The sequence below is a fragment of the Eschscholzia californica genome, unplaced genomic scaffold (genome assembly GCF_041429995.1).
Source record: "Eschscholzia californica isolate CP2 unplaced genomic scaffold, dmEscCali1.0.p SCAF_6, whole genome shotgun sequence".
NCBI lineage: Eukaryota > Viridiplantae > Streptophyta > Magnoliopsida > Ranunculales > Papaveraceae > Eschscholzia > Eschscholzia californica.
This window is the reverse complement of record NW_028238483.1, coordinates 22,867,460-22,887,774: the sequence shown is the minus strand read 5'-3', so window position 1 is coordinate 22,887,774 and position 20,315 is coordinate 22,867,460. Positions and strand designations below refer to the sequence as shown.

The 20,315-nt window shown below is 35.7% G+C and overlaps 3 protein-coding genes and 1 long non-coding RNA gene across 4 annotated transcripts; 3 read left to right on the top strand and 1 right to left on the bottom strand.

Annotated features, from left to right (window-relative positions):
• Window positions 1-2,330: 2,330 nt before the first annotated feature.
• Window positions 2,331-5,573, bottom strand: LOC147532567 (spindle assembly checkpoint component). Its single transcript, XM_086649970.1, has 10 exons — window positions 5,444-5,573; window positions 5,200-5,369; window positions 5,043-5,105; window positions 4,907-4,926; window positions 4,747-4,791; window positions 3,905-3,978; window positions 3,594-3,721; window positions 2,981-3,066; window positions 2,714-2,841; window positions 2,331-2,597 (listed from the first exon to the last, which is right to left on the bottom strand). The coding sequence occupies exons 1-10, from the start codon at window positions 5,514-5,516 to the stop codon at window positions 2,563-2,565; spliced, it is 822 nt and encodes a 273-aa protein (XP_086506096.1). The 5' UTR covers window positions 5,517-5,573; the 3' UTR covers window positions 2,331-2,562.
• A 1,305-nt stretch (window positions 5,574-6,878) lies between these two features.
• Window positions 6,879-8,590, top strand: LOC147532566 (uncharacterized). The gene is made up of 3 exons (XM_086648851.1): window positions 6,879-7,122; window positions 7,254-7,320; window positions 7,431-8,590. The coding sequence occupies exons 1-3, from the start codon at window positions 7,054-7,056 to the stop codon at window positions 8,285-8,287; spliced, it is 993 nt and encodes a 330-aa protein (XP_086504977.1). The 5' UTR covers window positions 6,879-7,053; the 3' UTR covers window positions 8,288-8,590.
• A 2,033-nt stretch (window positions 8,591-10,623) lies between these two features.
• Window positions 10,624-13,383, top strand: LOC147532565 (uncharacterized). The gene is made up of 2 exons (XR_015227837.1): window positions 10,624-11,190; window positions 13,062-13,383. It is a non-coding gene; the product is annotated as an uncharacterized LOC147532565 (long non-coding RNA).
• A 2,450-nt stretch (window positions 13,384-15,833) lies between these two features.
• Window positions 15,834-19,935, top strand: LOC147532564 (pyruvate dehydrogenase E1 component subunit alpha-1, mitochondrial-like). Its single transcript, XM_086647228.1, has 8 exons — window positions 15,834-16,743; window positions 17,090-17,169; window positions 17,508-17,585; window positions 18,110-18,205; window positions 18,317-18,388; window positions 18,594-18,647; window positions 18,953-19,018; window positions 19,564-19,935. The coding sequence occupies exons 1-8, from the start codon at window positions 16,044-16,046 to the stop codon at window positions 19,606-19,608; spliced, it is 1,191 nt and encodes a 396-aa protein (XP_086503354.1). The 5' UTR covers window positions 15,834-16,043; the 3' UTR covers window positions 19,609-19,935.
• The last annotated feature ends 380 nt before the right edge of the window (window positions 19,936-20,315 follow it).

Sequence of the window (20,315 nt, the reverse complement as noted above, 5' to 3'; positions counted from 1 at the left end):
GAGTTTTGCATTGGAGATGATTTTTTAAGAAAAACTCAGAAAATCTTATGTGGCACTCCGAGTTTGTAAGATTGAGTTTTGCATTGGAGATGCTCTGAACACAAGAAATTTAAATGGTTTAATTGGTGAGACATATTCTACATCTCACGACAAATAACGTCACGGTTTTAGCTATGAATGACGAAAAACATTAGCGATATTTATCAATAATCTTAATATTTGTAACTCACTAAACTCTCGTACTCGACCACCTCTAACTCCCTCTCAAAATCCAAAAACAGTCCCTTTATGCATCGATAACAAGTCAACAATCATGATTTTAAAAAAAACGAGTCAGCGATCCCTTACGAAATTAGAACAAACAAAAGTAAATGTTCACGTAAAAAGGGTTTATGGAATCCCAAATTAAGTTAGATTTCGAACCATGTTGTGGACAACTTCCAATACTAGTGAATTGATGAAGTTTTATAGACAATAACTATTCAAATTCCCGTGTTGATCAAATCAAATAAAGAAGTCGTGGCCTCTGATCACTGAAAACCTTTTGGCCACAACTCGTTTTCTTCTTTTCTTTGTATTTTTAGAAGTAAAGTGAATATTAATACAGCTAAGATGAGAGTATCTATCAATCCAAATCATTCCAAATTGATAATATTTCACAACTGATGACTGAGCTCTCAAGATTTGTTAGACCTAATTGATGACTCAATCCCATTGAAGATTTCTTTCCCACCCTTTTTTTAATTTCTGGTGATGTAGAATATATTGATTACTTAAAAGTGTGAAGCAAACTACTACCTATCCAAGGCCCCCTGTGATATTAGCATAGTTGACTGAAGAAAAGGGATGATATCTTTAAGATTTATGAGTTTTGATTTTTTTTAGTTCTTTATTCCATGCTTGTTTAAATATTTATACATTGTATTTACTTTTTTTTGTTTGTCTAGTTCAAAACTAACTGTACATTGGCGAGAAATGAAGTGTAGTGTTCTTTGTAAGAAATTAGACACTATTTTCTTGGGATGCGTTTTAAAGTCGTGGTATCTTGAAGTGCCAAAGCCGGGCAGGTATTTGTTGCAAAATCTCCTAAATAGTATATATCTATAATGTGTATATTGAGTGTATTAGGAGGTTTGAGCAATATTTCTCTTCTAAGCTAGTTTTCAAACAGAGTTCAGACCAGATAGCCTATACATAGTACCATGTCCTTGTCACCTGGGATAGATTGGGTTTGCCAACGTCAAAATCCGTTCTAGTCCATGGTTGAAGTTTATTACAGCCCCTACAGCTAAGGTGGGTGTTGACGTGTTGTTTTCTTTTTCTTTTTTCTTTGTAACAGTCAAATACAAAAGCCAATTTCCTCAGAAGAGAGACACACATGTTACTACCGAACTAAAGTAGACTTCAGCAAGCAGTCTTTTAATCTAATTCCATTGTGGTTGCTTAGCATGTGGACCTTGTTGTACATGTTTAGAGTTTAGATCCTCGGCAACCATTATCTTCTAAGCTAGTTTAGAAGGAGAGTCAGTATACAATATGTATAAAAATCGTTTGCACTCCTTACTCATAAAGAAAACCCTAATTTTGATTAATATTAATACACCAATGTAGCAACCTAGGCTTTTGTCTATATTAAGAAAAATGATGTGAGTATCTTTTACGGATCAAGTGTAGGTCATGTAACTGGTTTGATATGGAAAGGTGAACTACAATGATAGGGACCAAGAGATCAAGAAACTGGTAGCAAAAAAAAAAGATTAAAAGTATATGAAAAATGATTAAATTATAGATGGATAACAAACTAAATTAAATTATTATATAATTATAAGTGCAGTAATATAGAAAAGTTTACTAATTACTTTAGCTACTTACTACAGATCAAATCTAGCATAGAGATCAATTCAGCTGAAAGTTTAACATTTTCCTACCACACTGATGCTAAATGGAAAGGTTAATTCTCAACTATAGCCATGAAGCAAGAATACTAGGGAAAGGTTATCAAATAGTTATTATTTCTTACTATGATCCTTCCATACTGTTACTCCTAACAAGTTTATAAATCTAATCCAAGAATTGTACCAAGATTATCAATTTCACAACGAAAAAGTCATATCTTGTATGCTTTATATTCGAAAATTGTTGCTACTATCAAACTAGGGTAGTATTGTGTGAGTTGGAACGGTTAATACTAAAAGCATCATGTTCCAGTGTGGACATGACTATTGGATGGATTTACCAAAATCACAATGTAAAAGATAAAACTCGAGTCTAGTCTTTCTGAAAGAGATAAATCACCACACGAGCTACCTATGATATGAATGATATGTGGGAGACGGGGAATTATTGTTACCTTTACGAGGGCAATGCCACACTGAAAATGTCATTAAGTTCACCCAAAATGCAACACCAATAATAGTTCTAGACCGTGCTCCTTAATTTTCATCAGAAATTTATGTTTCAGCACCTGCAAATTGAGTTTTTCATAGTAATATACATCATCTGATTGTCAATCTCTTTTTAACCAGTGGCTACGTGTTAGCCTGTGTGAGTATAGGTGAGATTCTAGCTTTGCATTGTAGGGTCACTTGCATCCACACCTACATGACAAAAATTAAGGCGGGTGGTTGGTACTTAAACTCTCTTGTTTCTAATGGAGAGCGTAGAAAAAATAACACGAGGGACAACTTTGACTGAACAAGTAAAGATCGTTTACCCTGGTTTGCCTGCAGAATCTCTCCCAAAGCTCCTGAATTATCCAAATGACAGCTAGGGCACTCACACATTCTCTGTAACTCTTCTCCAAGAGAAGCCAACTTCGTTTCTAATTCAGTTATCTGCTTATAGATTGTCAAAGAAAGACTATTGGAAAGAGTTCACTTTGTTAGTATTACATAGATGGATTATACTTGTAATCCAGAAGAACTATTGCCAGTAAATCTTGTTATTGAAAGTTTTGGTATCTGTTTAGAAAGGATATTTTGTTAGCTCATGATATTCTTTCATTTCTTTCACAACAGATTCCACAATGGACACCTTCTTTTCCAAATCGACGAGTTCATCTTTGAGCTGCAGGTATTGTCAGTGTCCAGAAGATTAGGTCAAAGTAACATTATCTTTAAGGCAGAAACAATAAAGATTTTTAGTATATTATAGAAACTATATATTCATGCAGTGCATTTTAATTATAATATGGACTAAGTGCACTAAAAACTTGTAAAGCCAACAAAGTAGTGATACATATCGTTAACTTAAGCAATACTTTTGTATATATGTACACAATCCAGTCAGGAGATATACTCTACGCAGATAGAAGACATGACCACAGTTTTTATTCCTTAAAATGACTTTTTGTTCATCAAGAAAAATGTGCAAATACAAGAGCTATAAGTTCGCAAATCATGCAATAGATTTTATGTTATTGGAAAATTTCTTGCAGTAATGAGACCAAGTAGCATTTCGACATGTGATCTTTATATTGCTCTCTAAGTGATAACAGCGCATCAATAATGACATATCTCTAGATAGTTATCAAGTGAACCAAAACTTAAATCATATTATAGCTAACCAAATTAGATGATAAGAATAGATTTCACCTTATTATTGATATTCTGTTCTTCTTGGTACTCTTGTTCCTCTCGCTGTATTTGACTAATTACTTGTGCAACCTCTTCCTCAATCTCTTTTGAAGCATGTTGAATCTCAAGCCATGGTCTCTTATTACCTAATTTGGAAAGGAAACGAGTTTCGTCCGTCAGTTCACAAGGAGTAATAAATTACCGAGAACATAGTTATTTAGTGGAACTTTTATAAGCACAACTGAGTCCGAGCACTACATAGATTTAACATAACATTGGGGGGGGTCTAATTTTCAGATGAAGTATGTACACAAAAATAGGATAAGTACATGTACCATAATCTGATGAAGGCTCAAAGGTTTTCTGTCCATGAGGAGCATGAGCTATTGTCTCTTGTAGGTTCCTGCATGATAAACTCAACAGGTTGGAATACCCAGTTTCTTGCTACGGCAATACTTGAGTATAAATTCAGAATTAGAGCTTTAGTCTAACTGCATAAAAGATGCTCATGCTAAATGAGATTACATATATACAACCCACAGCACTCCTGTCTGAACCAGGTTCTAGAGCCTAATTGTTCCCAATGGATTCATGCCTTCCATTTTCACTAATTTTTCCCCTTTGACGTCAAGTATTTTTGTAAAGTTATGGTCTACATATCCTTCAAGAACCCACTTTCGTTGATGCCTGTTATTCTGTTAAGAATAGATACATATGTAAGAGATAAACTTTTTATACCAGTAATTAAACGTAGGAGGTTTGTTTTATCACGTCAGTTCTCAAGGCACTCTATGTTAAAAACGAAACTTCTCGGCAGCAGAAAAGCCCTTTCTTAGCCTCAGTCATGAGCCAACATTGTATTCAAACAAACCATTTCCCTATTTGTATTTGTCATCCTTGTAAGTCACCATGCCTAATGTCTTCTACATTGTCAAAATTTTTTGGATGTTTCCTAAGTGACCATTACTCCAAAACCAGAAGCCCTAAACCCAATAAAGTTAACAGTTCTATCGCCAACGAGAAACTTTGTTCAAATTTGATTAGAAAAACTCTCTAGTTCCTCAATTAGACTCATATTGTGAGCAATATACTACCTTATATTTAAGATGTATTATCAGTCTCTCTAATAAGGCTTGGATATTCAAAATAGTATAACATATGAGAGAAAAACCTTATCTTCTTGTTGAACTCAAACATTTCAGCAATGAACTCATCTCTGCATCAATATGAACAAGAAAGTAAACTTTACCTGTCAGCTTCTTAAGATCAGAGAGTTCATCTATAGGAGTACTGAAATTAGACGATGAGGAAAGAATTAACGTAACTCGTACCTAGAAACTGCATCTTCGTTCTTTACATGATCAGAATATAACATTCAGATTAGAACAAATTAGATGAAATAAAGAGAGAGAAGTTCAAAAATATCAAAAAATTGATGAGAACATATACAAGATCGTAATTCTGTACCTTAATAGCGTCAAGAACAGATCCGATCTTTGATATTTCATCTTGAGTTAAACAAATTCTTGCCTGATAGTAACCAAAACAAAGTAAATGATTGAAAAACAGATCAAAAAAGAAAAAATTGAACCAGTTCTAAAATGTAATATAAAGAGATTTAAACCTCCAAAGCTTGAATCGTAGTTTCATTTAAAGCTAATTCAAACTCGTATCCTTTAAGCTCTTGTTCTGCACTTTCTTTAGTTGATTTAATGTCTATGAGATCCGCATTTGCTTCATCTATTTCAGATTGAAGTTCTTGAATTCTCTTTTTAAGACCAGTAACTCTGCGTTCTGAATCGCAACAATTTGTTAAATGATAGAAAGATTGTGCTTACTGATGAGAAATATGAACAGAATTTAGTTACCTCCTTGAGATTTTTCGGTAGCGAAACCTCGAATTAGGTTAAAGAGTTGTTTTTGATGATCAGTTGCCGCCATTGATGGATCTTTCCCGCTTCTTTTTCCCCGCTTACTTCTTTTCACTCCAACCTCCGGACTTTCGTAATTCTCAAGCTTTTTCCTCGTTTTTATATGTTGGGTTCTCGGGCCTCGTGACTGGTGACCCGAGTTTTCAAAAGAACTCGAGGCCGGATGCCCTATTCAAGCAAGTCCATTGTTAAAACGTGCCTCTTCAGAAATAAGTGTCCACAACCTTTGGTTGGAGTCATAAAAGGTTTTGTCTTCTAGGACAAGGCTTCCAGACACGCTTACAATTTCAAAAAAAAAACTCTCAAATAAACCTCCTCGTTTTTCTAAGCTAAATTATAGGGTTTTTTTAGCTTACCCTCTTCAATAATTGGTAATTGAGGTCACCCCCTTGAATTTATTTTTTTGTCAAAAGTACTAAGGACATGTTTTACATGTGATAATAAAATCATAAATTATACGAACAAAATCAACCTTTACTAACCATATTTCCGATCAAATCAAACAATAAAGTTAGGTAGAATAGCTACTAGGAATCATATTGAAGAATAATTGCTCTTGTAGTCACAATGATTTCACGCACGACAAACACAACCTTGTCCAAAGGGCGCTGCAAAAAGCACCGGGCCAAAACATTATAAGCGGGCGTGAAGCTTTTATTGACTCGGGTCAATGATTATTGACCCGAGCTCTCTATAAGCACCCACTGAATTAATTTGGGTGAAGTTCACCTCCATCCATCTCTTTCTTCCAAAACAACTATCTCTCTTAATTTTGTCTTTCTCTCGCTAACCTTGATGCTTCTCTAATGGGCGTCGTTTTCATTTGACTTTGAAAAAACAAATGTTGTTTCCGTTTCCAATGAAAACCAGTGTTCCGGCGCCGGAGCTTTAGAGATGGAGTAAAGAGATGAGAGAAAAGAAAGAAGGAAAAAAATTAATGGTTGGAGGAAAACTTTATCGATCGATGACCTTCGCCGGAGAAGATGATGAGGTGGCGAAAAAGATGATGCGAAGGAGAGAGAGGGAGAGATGAGGTGTTTAATGTTTTAAATTTTTTCTTAAGTGAATACCATTTTGGCCCCCTAGTTTGGTCTAAAAGGTTGGATTTTTTTGAGAATTGATCCATATTTAAGGGGGTCAATTTTGAACAAAAATATTATTTGCATAAGAAAGGCAGATGGAAACAAAAAAATTAACCATTAAAGTTAACTGACGGTGTTAACAAAAATGAGTCAAATTTGAATTTACGAAAAACAAGGGGTCAGCAAGGAAGCTGATCACAAAGTAGGGGGCCAAAAAAGAAATCTCTTAAGAATTTGGGTCCTCGTTGTAATTAAGATCTATTTATAGAGAGGGCTATAAGGTTTTCTCTGACGCCACACAGGCAAAAAAAATATCGAAAAGCTAGAAAGACAGTCACAGGCGTTTCCGTTATCCATTCCCTCTGTCTATCTCTCTCTTCTCGTTGGGGTTCTGTTTCAGTTTCCTGGGGTTTTATCTGAACTAGGGTTTCTTCGTCTGTCTTTTTGCATTCAACTGGAGGAGCTATGAGTTCTAATTCAATCATGAACAGTCCTGTTCCTGCATTCTCGAAGGATATGGGGAAGAAAAAGCGGGTAAAATCGAATCTTTATTAGTTCAAATTTCTTCAAATCTAGGTTTATCCTTTCTTCCATGTGTAATTTATCGTTTATTTTTCAAATAAATGATTGGGATTTTGTTTGTTTATTTTCATACTTCGATCCAGACAAATAGGTTAGCCAAATTGAAGCAGTGCAAGTTCGAAGCGAAACGCGAACAATGGCTTTCTCAAGGTATTCCGATAATTTGTCTCTTGAAAGAACGTTTAATTTTCTTAATTTTGTTTGACATTTGAAAACGAATTTCGGGTAGGTGAGATTGATGATTTGATTGTTTAATTCAGTGAAAAACAAGGGGTTTAAGGATGAATCAAATGTTAGAAGTTCTCCTTTGATGCAATCGTCTCACGAAAGGGACAAACTTTCCTCAAAGGATTTGGAAACTAGGTCAGGAGGTGAAAATTCCAGTTTGAATGATAGCGATTTGGAGTATTTGACTAATACTCCATTGAGTAGTGTCTTTGGAAGTCAGGATTCGAGGAAGAATCATGTTGGTAGTATCAGTTTCAGTAGCAGTTGCGGCAGTTCTTCCAGAAATTTCAGTGAGGAAGAAGAAGACGCAGAAGATGATGATGATGGATGCCTCGATGATTGGGAAGCTATTGCGGATGCATTAATAGCTGATGAGGATAAGAAGAGTCATGACCCTAATTCGAAACAGGTTTTTGGTTCTGATGTTAATCTTGAAATTCTTAACAAGGAGTGTGAAATTGGTTCATTGAACTCAGAATGTAACAAAAAGGTTCCAAAAATGGGGGAATCTTGTCGTGCTTGGAGACCAGATGATGCATTTCGTCCACAGAGTTTACCAAATCTCGCCAAACAATACAGTTTTCCCATGAATTCGGAAAGGCTTTTTGGTCATGGAGGCGGTAATTGGGGTTGTCAAAGTTGTACTTCACAACCTTCATCTTGTCCAATTTGCTGTGAAGATCTTGATCCTACCGATACAAGTTTCCTCCCATGTTTGTGCGGATTTCGGCTTTGCCTTTTCTGCCACAAAAGGATTATGGAAGGCGATGGGCGTTGCCCTGGTTGTAGGAAGAAATATGATTCGGGTAACGAAGTGGCAGCCAAGAATGACAAAAATGGAGGAGCTGTACAATTCCGTTTTGCTCGTTCTGTTAGCATGAATACATGATCTTAGTGAAAGAAACTCAGTGTTTTGAATTTTGTTCCTAGGAATATATGCGGGGATTGTTCTTTCTTGGTGTTTGTTGGGTTAAGTACTATGTGTGATCTTCCGTTCGGTATATGATCTTCTGTTCTGGTCGAGGTAGATGTGAATAGAGGGTTACAAAATTTCTTTTGTTTACGGACCTATATAGTGTTGATGTAGAGGATTAATGTGCGCGTGTGAATAAATAAGGTGGTATAGGTACTTCGAAACGTCAAAACATTAACTGCAGTATATTTTAGTTAGCTTATTATGTCTCGTTTATTATTTTATGGTTCTCATTTGCATTTGAATTAATCTATAGACATTTTTAATTGATATATAGTTGCTTCCATTGAGGTAGTCGCCTACATCACATCGAGAAAGTTATAAAGATAACGGTGCATGAGGTTCAATTCAGTAGCTTGTTTTGTTCGTTGCGTTAATTTTTTCCTCTATTCTTAGTTTTGCAAATTTTGCAAGGTGTTTTTTTTTATCTATAATTTCTACTCTATATGAAGTTGCAGGAAGAACTGTTTTATGAGAATATCTAACATATGGGTGAAGGAATCTCTATTGCAGGTTAGTAGTATTTTACTTTCCAATATCTTGATAAAAATTACCTCAGAGATTGAACTTTCACATACTGGCCCAGGATACCTTTTCCCGAAGTGGTTATGCTTGTCGTTTTGTCTTAAGCTCTGATTTAGGTTATGCAGAAGCAGCAGGACGTCATTGAGTTCATGATGATTAATTGGACACCTTTAACCTATGTTAGATTGTTGTTACAGTTCTTAAATGCTGCTATACTTTCTTTACTGCTGTCGCTTATTGACCTTCATCTTGTGATAGGAGAAACCGAGAAAGGAATCGTAGGTAGTTGGAATAGTCTACTTCAGTTGGTGATTGGTTCTTCATGTATAAAGAAAATATGACGTATATATAAATCTAAGTCAGCACCTTTGATAGTCAGCAGCTTTGATGGTCAGCTAACTATTGTTTAGAATATGATTTGATTGTCTTATTAAACTCGTACCTTTCAGTATTTCAAGAGAAGGGAATCTGCACCCATAGTTCATTGCAGTCAAGGTGATTCCTTGACATGGTCAATACCTGCCATCAACCAGCCTACTCCTGACCGATTAATTGAATAAGTAGATAGAAATGTAGTTTGGGGCCTTTGGGCAAGTAAGCGTTACTTGATTGCTCTAATACTGAAATCTTACTATCTTAGTAAAAACTATCCTCCATTGTATTGTTTATCTTGACATAAAAATCTACAGTAAAATAATCTTGCTCGACCTTGAACCTATGGTATGCAGTTTATACCTAAGCTTTTCTTTGGGAGATGTGTTCCTCATCGCCTCCATTATTTTAGAGTAAATGGTATTATATTGGTCATATAGTTGTGAATCAATCGTCTTTATGTATGAATTAGAACTTATTATGTGAATTTGTTATTTATTAACACGATGAAATAGTGTTTGTTGAACCCAAAATAAGGTTTACTCACCTTGCTGGTATAGGATGATCGTCTTTTCAGGTTGATCGGTTATGGTTCTGGTCTTAGGCCAAGAATGGTAAACTCCCTATCCATTATTTGGATCCAACAGATAGCTTTATCAGATATTTGTCTTTTCAGGTTTACCTGCACTATATCTCTTTGTTTCCTTGATAGAACCGAGTCAGGGATTTATCCTTGTAATTGATTACGATCATCCCAAACCAGGTTAAGCTTTCCGTATTCGTAACAGAAAACCTGACTCCTTTGAATCCGACTTGCTTGATCTGACATGTCCGAATCAGAGTAGACTGAGTCTGACTTGTTTTGGTCAAGGAAAATAGTCATTTCAGGTTATTTCAGGCGATGGAGACTTATTTTATGCCTAATTAAATGGACCCAAAATCAGCCCGAGTCTCCCAGTCAGACAAGTGAGGCACACGACACAAGTCAGGAAAAAAAAACATTTAAGTTGGATTTCATAACAGCGAAAGGAACAATTACAATTATTGGTTAACTTTCAACAGGGCTTTCGAATTCCCATGTATATTGGGTTTCTGTTATTCATGAAACTGCAGTCCTGATAATCTCATTTTGGTAATGTGATACGTACAGAAATTCACCCTTATAAAAACACCTGAGCAAAGAATGTCTAGGTTTTCTCTATGTTTCATTCAAGTGTATGTGGATGCTCTTTTCTTTTTTTCTTAATGTCTTTTTTTGTGAAGTTGATAATCTTAATAATCTATTATATAAAACAGAATGAAGAATGATGACGAGGACAAACTTTTTGACAAACCAAATACAAACCCAGAGATAAATCTGGTCGTCCATCTCAAATCTAATCGTTAAAAAATCTATACGTTAAAAAATAACTTCAAATCTAACCGTTAAAAAAGTAACCGTTCAATCTCACCGTCAAAATATCCCGTGCAAATAGACAAACCCACATATAAATCTGACCGCCATATCAAATCTAACCGTTTAAAAATCTAAACATTAAAAATACTAAGATATCCGGTAAGGGGAAATTATTTCTGAAATCAATTCTCTTCACCACCCAATCTTCCAATTCCTATCCCACCATCTTCCATTTCCTAACCTAAAATTTTCGTAACTCCAAAATTAAATACTTCTAACGCCAGAAATAATGGTCAATCCCATTATTTTATCATTGAAATCCACTATAAAACTGTGGAAACCTAAGTATTTGATCATCATTGAGGAGTTTTCTCTTCTTAGGGTGAGTTGTAATGAGTTTTCTTCTTAGTTTTCTGGTTGTGTAGTTTTCTCAACTTCTTAGTTTTCTGAATTGATTCTTTTTTCTTTATGGTGCAGAGATAAGGTGGTGATTTCTGAGTTGGGCGTCTCACTAATCATCCAATCGGTAAGTTTCTATGATTTCTGAGTTCTGTAATTAGTTGTTTCACATTTGATATATTGATGAAAATGGTAGTTGCACACAACCTATTTGATATAAATCCTGGAAGGATTATACCCAACTGTTCAGAGAATTCATTAGTGTTAGACAGTTCAGAGAATTCATTAGTGTTAGACTGTTCAGAGAATTCATTAGTGTTAGACTGTTCAGAGAATTCATTAGTGTAAGATGCTCAAATTCAGTAGTGGTAGAAGCTATAATCCTAATCCCTTACTTGTGACTTGTGAGTATGTTAATACAGTATAATAGTAGTGTTAGATGCTCAAATTCAGTAGTGGTAGATGCTACAATCCTAATCCCTTACTTGTGACTTGTGAGTATGTTAATATAACATATGCTAGAATCCTAATCCCTTACTTATTGTACGTTTGAAATAACATATTCTATGTATAACATATTCAGTAGGGGATGATGGTCTCATTAGATAAGTTTCCTTAGATTGGATTATGACTTAATGCACGTTCGAAACAAAACCGACTCATATTAGTGTCCCTTTCTAATAAGGTTGCCAGCTTCATTACTGCTTCAGGAAATGTAATATATAAATACCAATTTCAAACTATTAAGACTCTTGCCGGCATTGTTTGATAAAAGACTTCAATCAATCTTACTGCTCTGCATCCACTTTCTCTACCTTTTTAGTACTAGATCTACTGTCTTTTTGTAAAAGCAATTTTAACATATAAAACTCCGAAAGGGTCACCTCTTGGCTTGTATATTGAGTAAAACACTTCAAATAATGGGTGTCTGTTTTGTAATAGCAATTTTAACCAATGAAACTCCGAATGGGTCGTTTTGCCACTTGACTATTTACAGCTGAAATCTACTTCTTATGTACATTTTTGGAGCAGTTGGCTTCAAGTAAAATGATGCATTTCCTATACCTATTTGTGTAATAGTTAAACATGACCATCACGAAAAGCAAATATCTCCATCATTCTTAAGTTGTAGTTGACTCTCTAAGACATGAAACACTGTAGACATCATGCACAGATTTGCGTATGAATTTTTTTCAATCTGTCCTAACTCCTAACAAGCTTTAGATGTTCCACCATAGGATTTATGCTGTTTTTCTGTGTTCAGTTGGATTCCAGAGATGCATACACATATATAGTCATAAATTGTCGTGCTCACTTTAAAAGGGCACCTAAAGATAATTAATATTTTCGGAGCTTAGTTTTTTCATGTCCCAAAACATGCAGTCGTATATATTATATAAGATAGTTATTAAAAACAATATTTTCCAATCAATATCCTGCTCATTTTCAAATTTGAAGTTGAATCATAGATTTTATATAGTTTTGTTGCTTTAGTTTTTTCTTGTCCCAAAACATCCATAGTTTTGTTGCTTTAGATGTTATATAGCATTTGTTTTAGTTTAATGATTAGAAACTATGGATGTTATATTGTATTTTTGAAAAATAATAGATGTTATATAGTTTTGGGAAATAAGTCAATGACTTCTCTTTACTAGCTAATTTGAGAAAAAAATTATTTTAGTACAATGTCCATTCAAACTATGGATGTTATTAGTTTATTTTGAACTACAATGTCCATTCAAACTTCGAAAAAAAATCAACTACAATGGGTTCCTATGTTTCTTTCATTCATCGGTTTATGTTGTTGTTTTGTATGAAGTTTTCTTCTTTAGCGAATTACAAAGCAGGTTTGTTTCTTCTGAGTAAATATCTCCAAATCAGTTCTTGCCACTAAATTTCACAAGTTTTTAAACTGAATTTTTTTAGGGATTAATCAATTTGGCTTTATTTAATTTTTATTGGACTAAAAGGGGTTTTTGTTTTTGTCTTCCGATGTAGAGAAGCTAAATGAATTGCAAAGAAGAAGAACAAATCAAGCACAACTTATGTTCTCCAACTTCCGTCGATTTAATATTTAAACACCTCAGAAGAAGCAGGTTGATGTTTCGGCTTAAAGTAATGTACATTTTTTTACCTATGTTATCTTCTCAAGTTCCAATTTCTTTGTCCTTAAATTTTTATAGAATTTAAAACCAGTTGAAAAATTAAATTCGAAGAAGTTAATAATGATTTTGTTACAAATTTTGTAATTTTATATTTTTCATATTGTATAATGACAGTAAGCAAATCTAATTTAGTTTTGAAGTTTTACATCCTCAAATATTCGGTTTGGTTTGTTTTAGTAAAGAGAAGATCCATAATTGTAATAACAAAATGTCTATCCACACAAAGTTCTTTTGACAACAGTAAGACGCATACAACGCTCAATTGAAGCGTCCGTGCCGGAGGCACGAGTTATACCTAGCCTAAGCTCAATTCACAACCCAAGAGCCCAAGACCATCCCACGTCCAAATCTAATCCCAACCCCAAGTTTAGTTCCTAGCTCTAAGCTCAATTCACAGCCCAAAACCGTAGTCCAAATCTAATCCCAAGTTTAGTTCCTAGCCTAAGCTCAATTCACAGGCCTAGACCATCACCAAGTCCAAATTTGATCCCAAACCCGAGCTTAGTTCCAAACATAAGCTCAATTTACAGCCCAAGAGGCCAAGACCATCTCCAACTCCAAATCTAAGCCCAAGTTTAGTTCCTTACCTAAACTCAATTTACAGCCCAAGTCCAAATCTAATCCCAAGCCCAAGTTCAGTTCCTAGCCCAAGCTCAATTCCTATCCCAAGCCCTAAACAGGCTTAAATTTAGGTCATAAGAAGATGGTCCTTAAACTTAGAAGCTACTAGATATCCCCATGAGCCATGAGCCATGAGTCCATGACCAGGGAATCAATCTTCACATCTTAAGCGGCTATAGGCCCCCAACATTAATGTATCTTTATATTTATTTATTTTAGTTTTTAGTTTTGTTTCCAATGTGGTTATAAGTTATAGGCACTTACATGGTACAGCTATGGCGACACAAGCCCCCCGCTCTGCCTTCTATCACCACACGATACCAACTGAGTAATCAATTTGGTTTTCTATATCAAATTATTTCACGTTATGGGCACCCTTATTCTTACATATATAACTCGGACGTATGAAAGGACAATTTTAAAGGCGCTTCTCCAAAGTGTTATTGGACGACAAATTTTTGAAGGGGAGTGTGAGGAAAAGAGGATTTAATATCACTTTTAAGAGGAGCCTTTAGAATTACCCAATATGAAAATCTAGTAACAATAAATTTGCAACTAGTGTTTCACTACATATTCTCCCAACGTAATGCAAAGTTAACCTCAGGCCTCAGCGGTTACATCACAGTTAAATGCTAGGTGAAATAGCTATGGAATATTCGAGTGGCAGTGTTTTTCGGCTTGTTGGATTCCTAGATGAGTTCATAGAATCATAATCTCAAATTTAAAGCTCTATAATATCATGTACTCAGCCGACTGTCACTGTCGCATTACTTCGAACATGGGGTGCTTATTTAGAATTTTCTCCTTGTGACATTGACCTGAAGATTGAATTGATTTGGGTCCAATTGTCCGCTGTTTTTGTATTAGTCAACTGGGTGGTCGGTTTGTTTTGATTTTTATGCAATCCGTGGGTGGAGTTGGGAGTTAAAGATTCGTGCAGGATAGAAGTTCTTTATTTGTGCAGAATTGTTTATTCAGAATCTTCGTAGTTGCATGAATTAAAAATTATGTTTATTGACTACAAATGAGTTTAAGTTTGTCAAATTTGATATAAGATGCAGATGCAACACATATTTGCCGCATCAGCGACCTACACCCGAGCTCAACGAGGGTCATGGATGCCCGCGTCTGTCTCGGGTACAACCCACCCAGTCAGCCAAGTTTTGGTGGGCGGGGAAAACCTCTACCCGCACACCTCCCCATGCCCTTGCGCTCGCCCACTTAGCATCGCCTAATGATACTGAACTAATTGAGTTGATGAAGTCCAACAGATCTGGGTTGCTGGGCCTAGTTAAAGACGGTAAACAATAAGGAAAGACACACAAATTGAATGCATTGCTTTGCAACGTGTCATGAAAATTCTTAGTGGGGTGGTGAAGTAGTGATTGGCTTTGAGGGAGCAAGGAGTGGGATAAGTTAATATTTTCAAAATCCTATGAGAAAATTTCATTAGTTTTAACGTGGGATTAAATTCTCAAAAGGAACAAAACAAATAACTTTCTTTAGAATTAAGAAAGGTGTTTGGACACTTCATAATTGGAGAGGAAGAAGCGAACATTTTCATGTCATGGGCTTACCCGCTACACACACTGTCCATACCCGGATGACCCGAGCATCTTAACGGTCTTGGGCGGACGATGAACAATGCAAATTTCAAAATTATCCATCCAATTAACCCGCTTACCTTAATATCTTTTGAATTTGACCTGCGCATGTTTGATGCTTCAGATGCTCATGGACGATCATATCCGCTTGACTCCCACCCCCTTGTCCTATATGTCATACTTGTGAATTAAATCAGCTTGTTGTTCTGACTACCACAGTACCACCTCTCAATGTGACCCCTAACCCTTTTTTTTTTATTAAGTTGTGTACCTCTAGACATGCCCATGAGCCATATAATCCCACATTATATTATTTTCTAAATCTCACTTGCATTAATTTAATATCCTGAATCATGTATAGAGAAAGAATCCTTCGTCCAAATAGACATAGTCAAACTATTTGATATCAAAGTCATCTCATCCAACGATCGTGACAATGTTTACAACTTGTCAATGATACAACTATTTAGAGAGAGAAACTAATACTAGTAGAAGATTAGAAAGTCTTCTTTTTCATTTCCCGCTCCCGCCATCTTCCTCTCTGCTCTTTCTCTCTCTCTAAAACTTCAACCAACAACAAAACCACAAAGATGTCTCTCAATCAAATAACATCTTTATCAAGATCTAATCTTCTTCGACCACTCTTATCATCATCATCATCATCTTTGAATCGTTCATTTTCATCATCTACAGATGAAAACCCAATTACAATCGAAACATTAATGCCATTTTCTGCTCACAATTGTGAATTACCATCGAGAACCCTAGAAACAACACCAAAAGAACTTCTAACTTTCTTCAAAGACATGGCTACTATGCGTAGAATGGAAATTGCAGCTGATTCGTTATACAAATCGAAACTAATTCGTGGATTTTGTCATCTATATGATGGTCAAGAAGCAATTTCAGTTGGAATGGAATCAGCTATAACAAAAAAAGATTGTATAATAACAGCTTATCGTGATCATTGTATATTTTTAGGTCGTGGTGGAAATTTATTTGAAGTTTTTGCTGAATTAATGGGTAGAAAAGGGGGTTGTTCTAAAGGGAAAGGTGGGTCAATGCATTTTTATAAAAAGGAATTAGGGTTTTATGGTGGTCATGGGATTGTTGGTGCTCAAATTCCTCTTGGGATTGGTTTAGCTTTTGCTCAAAAGTATTCAAAAAATGGGACTGTGAGTTTTTCTATGTATGGAGATGGTGCTGCTAATCAAGGCCAATTGTTTGAAGCTTTGAATATGGCTGCTCTTTGGAATTTACCTGCTGTTTTGGTTTGTGAAAATAACAAATGTAAGTAAAAAAAAAAACAAGGGCTTAATTTCCTATCTTTTTGATATGACACAATTGAGCACACGATAAAACATAAATTCTTTTAATTTTTTTCGTTATAAAGTGCGGGCCAAGATTGTGGCCGGGCACTCTCATTTTCCTTTGTTATGTAGCAGGCGTGATGCTATGACCGACACCAGTCCAGACCGAATTCCGGTGGGCTGACGTGTCGGATCAAGATGTAAAGAGAGAAAAAATTTTACTTTCTCTCTCTAGATCATGGCCTGACATGTCAGCACACCGGGATTGGTGCCGGACATAGCACCATTTTCCTTTTTCTTATTGTTTGGTTGCTTGCTTTTGATAGTCGGAATGGGGACATCGGCTGAGAGAGCCGCAAAGAATCCAGCTTATTATACGCGTGGAGATTATGTACCTGGTTTAAAGGTAAGCTGCAATTTCTTTTGTTTGGATTTGGGCCTTTTCTATTGGGCCCTATGGGCTGATGGTGTAACTTTTATCAGAAAAATCAGTAGGCACCCCAAACACCTATGACTTTAAATTCCAGGCTCAGCTTGTTACTTTGATTAGAGTCTGGACTCCTAGTGGCATAGACACCCATTTCACTTGGGTGCTCCATTGTTAGTCCATGTCAAAGGCGCTTGAGAGTCTCGTTTATTTGAATAGTTTTGTTTTTTTCTCTTTAGGGTTATCTTTGTTTTATGAGATAAATACACTACCATGATTATGGATGTCTTCAAACTTGCTTCATAATGTGTAAACAGGTAGATGGGATGGATGCTTTTGCTGTGAAGCAGGCATGTAAATTTGCAAAGGAATATGCTCTGACTAATGGACCAATTGTGAGTATATATACTATCATAAAAACAGAATTGTAATGCCATGGATAGCCTCAATGGTGTGATCACAAATAGCCGTGTCGGTCTGCTTAATCGACCATTTACCCGTCACGGCACAGAAGAACCAGCTATGGGAATGACCTGCGTACAGTTCCTCCAGGCCTGCACCTGACCCGCTATTTCCTTATGGTTAGTCGGGGGTATGTGACCAAAATATGTGTACTAATCGTCTTATGGTTTGTGTGTGTGGTGGGGGTGGGGGTTATTTTGGTCAATACCCATAACACCTTAAGTTGCGTCCAACGAAATCAAACAAATTTTAGGGTAGGATCCCTATCGGTCATGTCGGGCATGCCTTGGATGTGCCAGACATGCCAGGGACTATAAACGGAACTCTTCGGGAGTCACTGCCCCAATATCTGAATGAAAAGATTTAGGTTTGCTCTATTGTTGTAGTAATGTATTTTCTATGGTGCCCACACGATCAAAACAATTTTCCTAAGAATATTACTTGATGTTATACGCAGATTCTTGAGATGGATACTTATAGGTACCACGGGCACTCCATGTCAGATCCAGGGAGCACATACCGAACGCGTGATGAGATTAGTTACATAAGACAAGTAAGTTCCTATACTTTTTATTCATTTTGATCCAAATTTAAAGGGTCCTAAATGTATATAGCTTCGTGTATTTGCTTGTAATTTGTAACTTCGGGAGTTTTTTCATTTCAGGGGCGCGATCCAATTGAAAGATTAAGGAAGTTGATTTTCACTCATGACGTAGCTACCGAAAAGGAGCTAAAGGTATATATTCTATTATGTTCTGTTATAACATGTAAATAGATCTCAACCAAATAAGAACCTTGATGATGGCTTGTGAGGAAATTCTTTCGCCTTCTACTTCTAATAGGCCATGAACTAGATCCGAATCATTCTCAACTAATCCCATAGGAAGTGATCCAATTTTTTTCATCGGGGCTTTCAAAGACTAAACACTGTCTTTTTGCAGGATATTGAGAAGGAAATAAGAAAGGAAGTAGATGATGCCATTGCTCAAGCCAAGGTAAGAAACACCACTTGCCATATAAATTATTTATAGGGTTTAGAATTCTGTTTCAGGGAAACTTTGCTTATTCTATTTTTTTTTTTTTTGAGAAATCGACTACAATCTACGTTAGTCGTTACAGGAATTGATACACCATGAAGATGTGATAAGCACGATAACCACCTAAGTTAAACTTATAATGAAAGAAGCCTAAAGCCCAACAACATGAAAGAGGCCTAAAGCCCGACAAACTTATTACATTATTTATGGAAACTTTGCTTAAAGTACTATTCTTCTGATCGATTTTTGTTACATATATACAGGAGAGCCCAATGCCTGAACCTGATGAACTTTTCACGAATGTGTATGTTAAAGGATTTGGAGTTGAGGTAAACAACTCATGTCATTGACTCTACCGGATACTTCTCCAACTCATCTATATATAATGTCTAACTTTCTTAGTTCTTACATTTTTTGTGTGGGAAAAGATAGTGTTTTAAGTCACTAATATGGAGGGTTATATCACATATAGTCGCCGTAGAGGGATGTGAAATTTAACGAATACAAGACATCAACTAAAAGTCGTTAAATGTAAGAGAAATGCATAATATATGTGCTTGTTCAAATAGTCCCACACCAAATGGGCACGAGTTTATATGAGTGAATGAACGTCTGACTTCTTGAGCTAGCTTTTGGTGTTTGAACCACCAATAGTACTTCCAGATAACTATTATAGTTCGCCTTGATGTGGTAGTAACGCGAATTTATTTTACATCACTTTGCCTCTTTTTAATCGATTTTGAAATAAAGCTGGCTTTTTAATCATCCCTCTAGCTCCTTATATGAAAATACTTCTTTTGTACTTTCAATCATAAATTAAGCAAAATCCGATCTCGGACTTAAACACTTAAAACTTTTGATTCCTTTGATGCAGGCATATGGAGCAGATAGGAAAGAAGTCCGAGCGGTGCTTCCATGAATCAGAAAAAATACACGAAAAATAAATTAGTAAGTGTGAACAAATAAAAGAAATCAATTTTGATTGTTTGAACTTCATTCCCTTGTAAAATTCGATTTTTCTTCTGTATAGTTCATTTTAGTTTGGGGTGTTCTATTTGCCATTTCCTGTGTTAATGCATTTCAGTAACTTGAATTTCTTGCTTTTTCACTTTGAAATTCGAATAAAAGGTTTGGCCTGTTTCGATAATTTTGTGTTCTTTTTTTTTTCTCAAAAGTGATTGTTATATCTACCTACATATGATCATTTGATTATGTAATAAATATGTTCGTGTACTTCGTAAAACCATTATTGGTTTCTTTTTTTTTATTGTTTGCAATTATTTTAGATAAGTTGGTCTTGATGAGAAGATTACTAGTATCGTAATCTTATGCATAGAGTGTATTTTTCTAGTATTAAAAGGGAGCTTCTAGTTGCTCTGCTTGGATTTGCATGACTGCCCTCCTTTGATGGTTGAGGTCGGGTATGGACCTTGTTTGCCTCTACTTTTCATGACAAGCCTACAAGTGTTGTTTAGTGGGATTGATTTCTCAGATTTTTTTTTTACATTTCCTCGGACAAGATCTTGCATATGTCTACGTCTTAATCTGGCTTCCGGAGCTCAGTTGATTGTTGCAGCAGTAACTCACGTGGGCAAAAGTTTTAAAAGTTGTAGGTTTAACAAGGGG

Bases quoted from the DNA above. Each gene is read 5' to 3' on its own strand.
- LOC147532567 (XM_086649970.1), bottom strand. From the start codon at position 5,516: ATGGCGGCAACTGATCATCAAAAACAACTCTTTAACCTAATTCGAGGT. The intron at 3,979-4,746 runs GTTTTTCTCTCA...TTTATCATGCAG, and splicing joins GAGTTCAACAAGAAGATAAG to GAACCTACAAGAGACAATAG. The intron at 3,722-3,904 runs GTACTTATCCTA...TTTCCAAATTAG, and splicing joins TTCATCAGATTATGGTACAT to GTAATAAGAGACCATGGCTT.
- LOC147532566 (XM_086648851.1), top strand. From the start codon at position 7,054: ATGAGTTCTAATTCAATCATGAACAGTCCTGTTCCTGCATTCTCGAAG. The intron at 7,123-7,253 runs GTAAAATCGAAT...ACTTCGATCCAG, and splicing joins ATATGGGGAAGAAAAAGCGG to ACAAATAGGTTAGCCAAATT. The intron at 7,321-7,430 runs GTATTCCGATAA...TGTTTAATTCAG, and splicing joins CGAACAATGGCTTTCTCAAG to TGAAAAACAAGGGGTTTAAG.
- LOC147532564 (XM_086647228.1), top strand. From the start codon at position 16,044: ATGTCTCTCAATCAAATAACATCTTTATCAAGATCTAATCTTCTTCGA. The intron at 17,170-17,507 runs GTAAGCTGCAAT...ATGTGTAAACAG, and splicing joins ATTATGTACCTGGTTTAAAG to GTAGATGGGATGGATGCTTT. The intron at 18,648-18,952 runs GTAAGAAACACC...ACATATATACAG, and splicing joins ATGCCATTGCTCAAGCCAAG to GAGAGCCCAATGCCTGAACC.